Source organism: Pocillopora verrucosa, chromosome 10, assembly GCF_036669915.1.
Source record: "Pocillopora verrucosa isolate sample1 chromosome 10, ASM3666991v2, whole genome shotgun sequence".
In the NCBI taxonomy this organism is placed as follows: domain Eukaryota; kingdom Metazoa; phylum Cnidaria; class Anthozoa; order Scleractinia; family Pocilloporidae; genus Pocillopora; species Pocillopora verrucosa.
In genome coordinates, this window is record NC_089321.1 from 18,126,934 (window position 1) to 18,138,006 (window position 11,073).

Below are 11,073 nucleotides of genomic sequence, written 5' to 3' on the forward strand. Positions count from 1 at the left end.
GATTAATTTAACTATCCGGCAAATCTTTCATAGGTTGAAAGAATCCAGAATGATGTGGAGTTAGTGAAAAAAAGAGTAATCGAGACTGAAATTGTAAGAAAAAGAAAACTTCTGAAAAGACAAAGGTTTCCAACCTCTATATCAGAAGCCAGTTCCGAAGAATATGCAGTTCCTGTTGCAAAAAGAACTTGCCAAAGACGTACAAGGGAGACTATCGATGCCTGTAATGAAATCCATGGTGGTACAAGGGAGAATAGAAGTCCAATACTGGATGCTTCGTGGTTGACTTTAGTTAAGGAAGCCACACCGTTTCAGTTGGGAAAGTAATTTTCCTTATCTAAGAAAGTAATGAAGAAAGTTTTACCTCACATAGTGAAGGAAAGTATTCCAACTTTTGAGAATAGCTTTGACAATAAAATTAGAAGCCTAAGAGTATCGTACAGCAAGGGATTGTTGAGTAAGGAGAAATATAAAAGTATTAGGCTCAATCTTTCTATGAATACTTGCAAAAGTGGCAAGGAACTGGAAAGCTTTAAGTTTATGTCAAGTGTTTGCTTGCCAAAGATCTTGCCCTATGAGAAATTGATAACTTTTGTCAAAAGCATTGATGTTGGAAATGTTAATGATTTTAAACATTTTTGCTATGATTTAGATGCAGATGAAATTGTGGAAGGGTCATATAGAGAGCTACAACCATTTCTGTTGCAGCTTGCTGATATGTATATTTGCTTAGATAAGACTAGTCCATCCCTGTGTCATTTTGGATCCGAACCGTATCACTTAAGAGTAGCTCTAGGTGCTGATGGTGCCCCCTTCAGCAAAGATGACGAGGCCACTTCTTGACTTGTATCATTCCTTAATGTAGGTCAGCAAATTGCAAGTGAAACTGACAACTTTATTCTTGCAGGAGCAAATTGTAGTGAATCTCACCTCTCAATGCAGCACTATGCACGAAAGCTTGTTTCTGATGTGGGTGACATAGACTGTCATAGATTGTAAGACTTTTTACCTGCCAGTTAGCAAAACTTCAGCTAAGTTTACTCGAGTTAATTCCCTCTGACATGAAGTGGGCCTCCACATTCAGTGGAGAACTAGCAAACTCAGCATTTTACTTTTCTCCAATGACAACAAGTCCATAGTTAATGCTAGTTTGGGTCAATCTGAACAATGCCTATGGAAGCCATGGGTGTACGAAGAGAGGCTTCCGGTAGCAACAAAGGTTAAAGCAAAAAGGAAAGAGTTGGGTCAAAAAAGACTTACTAAGTCTACAAAAAGAACTAAGTTGTTGGATTATATAAGAAGTCTAAATTCCCGTCAAGAAATTACTCCCCTTTTGGGTCCCCTGGTTGACAAGATTTTTGCTGAGCCTCTGCATAATTCAAACAATGCATGTCAGCAATTACATGAGCTTATGCTTGTCCATGCCAATGACAATAGCAAGCTCGCACCCAATTGTACTAATCCAGTTAGGGATGTACCGGGATGTGCTTTAGCCTCCCGTCTTACCACTTTGAAAGAAATCGGGGCTAGTAGATTGTACAAGAAGGTTAAAAAGTGGTGCTCCCAGGGACAGAAGGGATTCCTCTCCTATCGATTCACAGGGAAAGAGACGAGAAAGTTCTGCCACAATTTTATGTCTATCCTAAAGGCAATTTTGCGTGAGGACGACAGTCCTCAGCAACAGCTCCAAATTTGCACATTTGCATTCGTTGGCCTTCAGCTAAGAGACACTATCAGCCGGTTTAGTCGTGTCACAATAGCTGAGGGTATCTTGCAGGAAATCAAAGACCACAGACCTCCTGTATAGGAAACTTGGCTTAGGGTTAGGAATTAATACTATGCAAGGGAGGGAGGCTAAACAATTTCTGTGAAATTGACGAGCTTTAGGAAAAGTCTCAAAAACAAATACATGTTCTATATAAGGGGAAAGGGTCAAAAACCATTGATGTCACATATCCCTGTTGGATATTTGGGGAAAGTCCCTCCCCCCCAAACTCCTAGTAACAATATTCTATCTGATTCATTCATCTTGAAATTTTTCATAATGAAACTTATCAAACAGCTGATTATGCTTATGTGCTGTACTTAACATGGTTTCAAAAAGAGTTATTTGAATAAAATAATTTTAAATGTGTATTCATGTGCTGTATTTTACATGGTCTTTAAGAGTTATTTGAATAAAACAATTTCAACTATGTGTTCATGAACTGTACTTTTCATGGTTTGAGTTAATTAATTAGTTAATTAAACTGAACAAAATGATTGATGACAAGGATTGAATACCTAAATAAACAGCCAACAGTTTCTTGCATTTGGCTGACATAATTATGGAAATTATGCCAATTATTTCTAGCACTGTTTTTTGCTGATCTCAGCAAACGGTCCTGTTATTCTTTATGCCAGAGTGCTGAGGAACTCCCAGTCTATTGTAATATCCATACCCGAGGCTGATTTTCATAATTTCAGAGTTTTTTCAATATGTAAACTTAGCTGGATAGTCACCAGTGACAATCACCTGGCTAAAGGAACCATCTTTTTCCTTTTTGAGGACGACATCGCTCTTATGGATTGTTCCTTTTCGATATTTATTTGCCAGTGAGAGAAAGAGACCCTTCATCTCTCCCATATCTGTGATGTGTATCTCATGGACAGCACATGCATTCCTGACAACCACACCACCAGCAACAGGAGCTAAAGCAACAACTTTGAAACAATCACACACCTCCAATGGTAAATTCCATGAGAAATTGACAGTCCATGGCCGGGAAGCACACGTTTTTCTCTTCATTTTTCTCAGCATTCTGATGTGCCAAAAAGCAACAATCCTTGCCAACATTCTTGCGGGCTGAGCTAAATGAAATTTGAAAGCCCTTTCACTGCCGAATATGTGTTTCTTGATAACTGCTCTACTCAACACTAAAAGCTTGCCCCCAATTTCTGTTGCTAAAGCTTTGTCTTTACTAGAATTCTTGTAATCATTCACAGCTTCGTGGAGTTTTACTAAAAGGGCTGCCATATTGAAAGCACCATTTGTATAGAGATCGCTGACCAGTTTCTTACGGGCTCACTGTTATCTCACTGTTGTCTCCCCTGAGTGACCTTACCTTTGGGGTCACGTGACTCATCGGTAGACCATGTGCTAATATAGTAGTGTTGTGTTTATTAAAAATAGGTATGCAAAGGCATACATGTGTCTAGTGCGAGCTAGTTGCTTGCATGTACTTCAAATTTTTTTGTGGCATACAGTTGTTACCTCTTTCGATCTATCCCAATCATGGCAGACGTTTTGTAGCTTAAATGGAAACTACATATTCTAGGAATAATTTAAATTTGAGCGTAAGAGCGACGGAATTAGTTTTGGGGTAACAAAAAATGCAATTCTCAAAAGCGTAGGGAAAGGCCCGAAAATGAAAACAGAACTTCCTAACTTCAAGTGAGACTCTGCGATATTTGACTATTTTTTGGACTGATAATTTTATTTTTTTAAGTGTTCATATGTTTTTAAGGTATTATTGAATCGAAGATTTTGTCTTTAAATTATTCAACTTCCAGAATCTTTAACACAACACTATGGCCGTGAACTTATGTAAACAACGATGGTGCATATATTGCCCAGGTCTTGTAAGTTCAAGAAATTCCTTGGTTTTTTCGTTTTTGAACGGTCTATCTAAGACTTTTTGGAATAAAGAGATATTTCTTGCTTATTTTCCTTGAATTTTATCAATAGCTTTTGGTCAAGAGAAAATATTATAGGGTTTGTATTCTCGTGAGTGTTAGTTTCGAAGCGCGTAGTTCGTGTACTTTTCTCTTGTCTTCTGTTCTGGTTTCTTTTTAACAATTAATCCCTCATTAGTTAATGATTATTAGTTAATAAGTTTGCCATTTCAATCACTTTCTTTTGAGCACATATATCAGATATTGTATCTCATGTTTCATCGCCATTAGTTGCTGCTGTTACTTTCAATGTTCATCTGCTATCGTTAGGAGCTAGACCAAAGTAAGTCTTCCTTTATTTTACATTTACGATATTTCTGTATTGACTACATTGGTTTATTTCTCGCACTCAGTTCTCTTTATAATCGTCTCATTGTTAGTTAGGTATGTGTTGAATTTCCCAGGGTACTTTCTTAGTTTATGTACTGCTGTACTTTTTTTTTTCAGTTGAGACCACACAAATTCAGCAATAATCTTCAATTATAATCTCGTAACCTTCAATCGCAACTTCGCCCTTTTCATTCGTATAATTCAACATGATTTCACACCGATTACTTGATTCTAATTTGTAATTTTGATTACCTACTGCATTTAATTAATCCTTGTTTCTACTGTGCATTTGAATTTTCTTCTCCCTTCTACTAGTAACTTTTGGAGGAACAGAATGTGTAACAACTTATTAGGGACCTCTGCACGAACCATGAATTGCGAACAAAGGTTTTCATTAAAATTTTTTACCTTTCGGGATGTCTACAATAATTTTCACATTCCCACATGGATCAATGATCGACGCGAGCCATCTTAAAAAGAAAAAAGGATTGCAAACCGACAAATTTAAAGGAATTTGCGCGGCTTTTTTAGCTCTACATGTTGTACAACATCATGCGCAAAAGAATATTCCCTTTAAGCGACCTGGCACGTGTCTTTTAAGACCACTTGTGATATAATGTATTGTTGCCAAAGGTTTGGGCTGAATTGATTCTCACTGTGGGGTTTTGTAACATATTAGTCCATTGCAATTGTAAGAAAGTACATAAGCAAAGAACACTGCTAACAAACGACGAATGTAAAACGTAACATTTGTTTAACCAGAAACTGCCAATCTTTAAAGGAAACATATATCTAGCCTGTACTTTTATGGATTACAAAGTACCAATAACTACATGTCATGGGCTAAGTGAAGGGCTTACTCGGAGAAATGGAAAATACTTGTTCCATCAAAACTTTAGTTCAGTGTGAATTAAGCAACGAAACTGGAAGAACTCGATACTGTGTAATTGGAAAGGATGTAATTGCATTCAACACAAACTTGTGACACAGACCTTTCAATTAGCTCTGTTCACATGAAAAATAAAAATGTTTGGTACAATAAACACAATACTAGACATATTGCTGTCCATGAGAAAACAAGGAAATAATACAGTCGAAAGGTAATGATGTCATTCAGTATCATCATAATGATTAATTACATCAAATGTTCGTTTTTCAATATTCTCTGAATAAATAAACAAAGGAAAAGCTAACTGGAACATTTCAATATTGTGTAACTGGAAGTAACATGGGTCCCTTCTACTAATTAAATGAACTTGAACATAACTTGTGAACTTAGCTTACAGTTCAAGAACAAAAATTAAGCCTTTGGCACAACATCAGTGACAATTTTAGTCTTCTTGTTGTAAGTGATTTCCACTAGAGGTAGATCAAGGAAAACTTCAGTAATGTTATCTTCTGTTTGGGGCATATCTTTTTTTCCTATTGCAATCAGTAGGTTTTTTATTGTTTGATCAAAAATTGTAAGTGTAAGATTGGTGTTATCATCGATCTTCACTACTTCTCACTGTCTAAAGCTCTAATGGTGTATTTATCACCAGTAGCTGCCATATGGACTCTATTGTTCCACTCATCTACTTTAGAATTCTGTATAAACAAATGGGGAATATCAGTTGGGTAGTCTCTACAATTTTCTGAAATGCACCTCTCTTTAAGTTTGGCAATGTCATCTGTAGTGTGATTAACTTCTCTTAATCTGTTAAGAATTTAAGCGAATTGTTTACTTTCTCTCTGCCTCATGATTTCTTGTAATTCAAACATGGTAAAAAGTTCTTTCCAGAGGTTGGGAGCAAGAGCTCCATACTCCGAGTCTTTCATGTCTTTAAACACATATCTATCCATAACTGGTTCTAGCTGGAATAAATCACCCAGTGCAATAACACTAACACCCCCAAATGCCTCTTTGCTGCCTTTAATATCTTTTAATCTATTGTTTATTTGTACATTAAACATGGTATTTCCTACCATAGATATCTCATCTAGAAATATTAGTTTAAGTGCATGAAGTTTGCATCTCAAAGTGTTAAGTCTACTAGAGTCTAGTGGTTTGTAATTCTTAAGTGATTGGTTTGTAATTCTTAAGTGATTGGCCTGCTGGTATTTGCAAGGTACTATGTATTGTGTTACCTCTGATAGAAAAAGCAGCTTTTCCAGTAGGGGCAAGCAACAATATTTTGACTTCTTGGAAATCTTCTCCATGTCTGGAGTTATAATATTTTAATGCTGCCTGATATAATGCTTTGACAAGATGGGACTTACCCACTCCAGCTCCTCCAGAGAGAAAATAGTAAAATGGTTTGTCTGATGTTTTAATAAGATGCAAGACATGATAAAAAAACTATTTTTGCCTTTTATTTAGTGTTTGTACTAATTGTCTATAATCATTGTCTTGCAGCTCATTTAATATTAGTGGTTCAGTACTTGTTGTCACAGAAGGAATTCCAACATCTTCTGATAGGTCATAGTTCTCATTGAAGTCAGGATGTAGGTCATGAACACCTTCATACTCATCTTGGTATTCTATATTTTGAGTAAATGGTGCTATTGAATCAAACTGATCATCACTCAGAATATTATCATTTATGTGCTCCTAAATTTTATCAATTTCATCGCTGTAAACAGCATATTGTTTCATTTGGTCATTTATGGCATCTTTCATAAGTAAAAATCGGGCCTTATAAGAAGAACAATTGGATATTAAGTCAGTTTCCTCATTTCTCCATGATGTGAAGAGCATAATTAATCCACGGTAGTGTTTCTCTGGGTCTTTTTCTTTGTTAAACCAAACACTTCTAATAATTCTAGCTGATGATCTTTTTCTATTTGTTTCCTTATTGCTCCTACTTTCATCAGGAAGGGTATCATCATTTTCATCAGTGCCTGTTTCTAAAGGAAGTTTATCTGTATCATTTTGAAAAGATTTCTTTACATAAGGCTTTTGAGACAAGTCATACCATGCTACCCAATCTGCTAATGTTAAGTGTTCAAGGCTGAAAGGACGTTTTACATATCTCTGCAACAGACCAGTTGTATACACTTCTTCACAATCATCTTCCATTTCTTTAATTTCATTAAGTTGCTTTAGGAGCTGCACTCTTTCATCGGGAGGTGCAGTATTTATGAATACCACTTGTCGTGATGACTTCTTCATAGGGAGCTGGAGAACAATGTAGACAGCTTCTTGTGCACTAATTTCAACACTATTTAAAAATTTGTTTCCAATATCCCTGACTTGTTGCTTGATGTTAGAATTTTCTTTCCTCGCTTCTGCACATGCTTGTCGCAAAAGTTCACTCATTCCTTTTTGTGCTTTAGAAATATATGATACTACATACATAGCACACACATAGATGTCAAGAACAAATTGAATATCCATGTTTGCTCTCCATGCTTTAAGGCAAGTTGGGTTGTAACTATTAATTCTTAACTCACTTGGTTCTCTTTTTAAAAATATAGTTGGAGAATTCAAAGCTGACCTGATAGCTAATCGATAGTTATTTTCAGTAATACTTAGTTTAAGAAGCAGCTCTTCAAAAGTAATTGATTAACCATCCTTTAAATTATTTAGTTGCTTTTTAATAGTTTTCCAAGTTTCTTCATGTTTTTTTAATTTCATGTTGTGATATATCTGAACCTAAAGGATACATGATTTCAGTTGCTCTCATAGGAGGTTGCGGGTAATTAAATCGACATTCACTCTTTGACTTCTTTCGACATGTGTGAGAATGCCTGTGAATTTGTCTGTTCACTAGTTTCTGCAGTTGTGGGTCATCAATTGGCCATTTACAACTTACAATCTGATTAATGAACATTGTAATAGTTGCATCATCATCAATTCCAAACACTGGTGCACTTTCTAACCATATAAGCATATGGATATGAGGTGAACCTCGTTGTTGAAATTCTACTCTATAGAACCAGTCAGATATCCTTCCTAGAGGTTGGCACTTATTCAAGAGGAAGTTAGTGAGAAATTGACTGATCTGATGATCAAAATGTCTGGCACATGATACTGGGTCACTTTGAATTAACCTACATTTTTCATCCCAGTTCATATTTTCCAGATGAGTATCAGTGTACTGTTTGTGGTCAACCAACTCTCCAAGTATTCTGAGCAAATGAATCCACTGAGTTTCTGCTGAAGAGAAACTACAAAATAACGAGGCTGGTCCTAATTGTCTTATCATGGCAAACAAGTCTTTCTTTGCTTTTTCAAAATATGGTGGGGAACCTCTTAATGCTCTAAGAAACTGAAATCCATCATCATGATGAATCAATTTCTCTATTGCTCCTTCTTGTTTAAGTTGTGCTACATTTAAAGTTCTGCTATTCCCTTTGCACTTTCTAAGAGCAACTTGGGAATTTCCTAATAGTATTTTCATTTGCAGTTTCTTTGTTTTAAAGAATATGTTTTCAACACACATAGCCACTCTTCTACCTGACCGCCTCAATTCAGATTTACAAATGTCACTGTAATGCGCGCTAACCAATCTCTCTTTATTTTCTAGTCGTTTTTGTCCAAGAAATATGCCAGGATATGCCAATTCTTCAGAATATTGATCTCTGAATATGCTTAAAGGTTTATTCCCTTCACCTGGTGCAACATTTAAAATACGTTGACTCTCATTGTCCTCAACAAAATTTGTGTTTGTCAACATGGTGTCAGTAACTCCAGCAGGTATTTCTACTTCATCACAATTAGTATTACTTGAAGTATTAACACAACTGTTAACAATATTTTGTAGCCCTTTGTGTTCATTTTCTACATTTCTTTCATCTACCAAACAGCTGTCTCTATATTCTACTCCCCAGACCTGATTAACTGTTATTCCTTCTTGTCTATACAGGCTACTGTTATTGATGAGCCAGTTAGCTGCTTGAATAACTTTATGCGGTCTTACATTGAAAGACATTGCTGAACTTTTGTATTGTAATTTTCTCTTTAAATCTACTATAATTGTACCAGTATCGCTGGGTAACCTTGGTAACACATTAACAGTATTGGATACTTCTGCCACTACATTAACTACATTTCCAAGAATTTTGAATTGCCTTCCCCTTGGAGCTTGCATTAATTTTTGAAATGCAAGTCTTGGTGCAAGAAGTCTACATTCAAGTTCATTCAAGTCAAAAAATCTGTTTTTTTTGGAAATTGCATTCCATTTAAAATAGCATGGGGAGGAACTTTATTCTTTATTAAGTATTTATAGCATGTTCTGCAAAGCCACTCTTTATGTTTGACACTTACTTTATTAATAAGGTATTTTTCCCCAGCTGCAGGATTTGATTTCTTTAATGTATTGGCTGAAGAAACACTGTGTTTATACCATAGCTGGTCACAACAGCTACAGATGTATAATGGACCTTGCGACTCTATTTCATGAAACTTTGAAATGTGATGATTCTCATTTAGGTCTTCATCATTACTACTTTTTGTGGCAGTTGTTGCTACTCTAATGTGACATTCTCTATTCTGGTTTGCTACCTCACAGTGACATTGTTTTTTTGTGGTTTTTCTTAGTGGTAGAAGTTTGGTCATCTATCCCAGACAGAACACTGCTATTCCTGTTGTTTGATTTTTGCATCCTACCTTCATCAGTTCTCCTTTTTTTCATATATTTCCTCAGGTAAGGATTGCGATTCCTTTTGGCGCTTACTTCATTGATTTTAGATGTCTGCTTCCTACTTTCACTGGCCTTTTTCTTCTTCCTATATTCTCTCATGTACATGCTTTTTTTCCTTTTTAGGCTGGCATTATGTGATTCTTCAGAGACAACTTTTTGTTCGATTTTGTTTAAAATATCAATATGCTGACTTTCTAGTGAACTAGAGCTACACATATATGGTACTGTTGATACATAATGTTCTTCATTTACATGATCTAAATAAATTGTTGTAGGAGGTTGTTGCAATAAATGCGCTGGTTCAATTAAAGTTGTATCAGAAAAATTTTCACTGGATTCTACAATATGAATTCTCAAGCTTTGTGACTCAGCAACTGCTTGAACAATGATTGCATCACACCATGAACCTTGCAGAGACATATTAACCAAATAGTCATCCCATGAACTGTGGGTATTGTTTTCAATGAAATTTTCTGGGTTTGACCCGAGATAATTAATACCATCTTGTCTGATTTGCAAATGGTGACTTGGATCACCATACAACTGATGAGAAACAGCTCTAAAGAAACAATCACCTGCACCACCCACATCAAGGGGTCTCAGTCCCAGCCGATGTAATCGAAAATTTAACAACATGGTGGAGCTTAATGACAATGTAGTTTGAGCGTTGACACCTTGAAGAGGACCTGGATTTCATTCAACATCACCTGAAGTCAAAAGCTTCATTCTTGACAGACAGAATCTTCTACTATGAGTACTTGATGCTATTTTTTTGTGGTTAAATGAAGGGGCATGAGTTCCAAGTTTGCTTTTCTTTGCAGTCAGTTTGTTTAATTTTACAAACTTAGCGAAAAATCCCTCACATCTGTTCATATATCTGACATAGCAGAACTTAAAGTCAGTAGCAAAGCTGTACAACCAAGAAGATTTAGGAATATATTTCCTTATAGAAACCTTAAATTTGCTTCTAGTTTTTCTTATCTTCGCGGTCTTGAAAACCTCGTTCATCGATATTCTGGATGGCTCTCGGTCTCTACGTCGTTTAATTGTTTTAGCTCTTTTGGAATGCCTGCAAGTATCGCTCCATTGTAAAGAAAACAAGATACCCAAATCCGTCGATTTTGTTGAATGGACGCTTACATTCCCAAAAGCACTACTACTTTTAAAATTATTTTGTCTATAAAAATAAGCCACAGTTTTCTCCAACGGTTCATTACTCAAAGGCCTTCTCAGTTTAACGACAGCAGATTTTCTAGCTCTGTGCGATCCATTTTCAAAATACAGTTTCTTCAATCCTTTTACGGGCTCTACAGTCCCAAAACAGAGCTCAATTTTCCCCGAAAGGGACTTAATAATTCCCAAATGGGACTCAACTCTCCCCATAAGGGGCTCAATTATCCCCAAA

General features: G+C 36.1%; 1 protein-coding gene and 1 pseudogene across 1 annotated transcript; one reads left to right on the forward strand and one right to left on the reverse strand.

The window, feature by feature from the left end:
* The first annotated feature begins 495 nt into the window (after positions 1-495).
* On the forward strand, positions 496-1,646 carry LOC131782360 (uncharacterized; annotated as a pseudogene).
* Positions 1,647-7,640: 5,994 nt separating this feature from the next.
* LOC136283744 (uncharacterized) lies at positions 7,641-10,304 on the reverse strand. Its single transcript, XM_066172937.1, has 2 exons — positions 9,535-10,304; positions 7,641-9,180 (listed from the first exon to the last, which is right to left on the reverse strand). The coding sequence occupies exons 1-2, from the start codon at positions 10,302-10,304 to the stop codon at positions 7,641-7,643; spliced, it is 2,310 nt and encodes a 769-aa protein (XP_066029034.1).
* Positions 10,305-11,073: the final 769 nt, after the last annotated feature.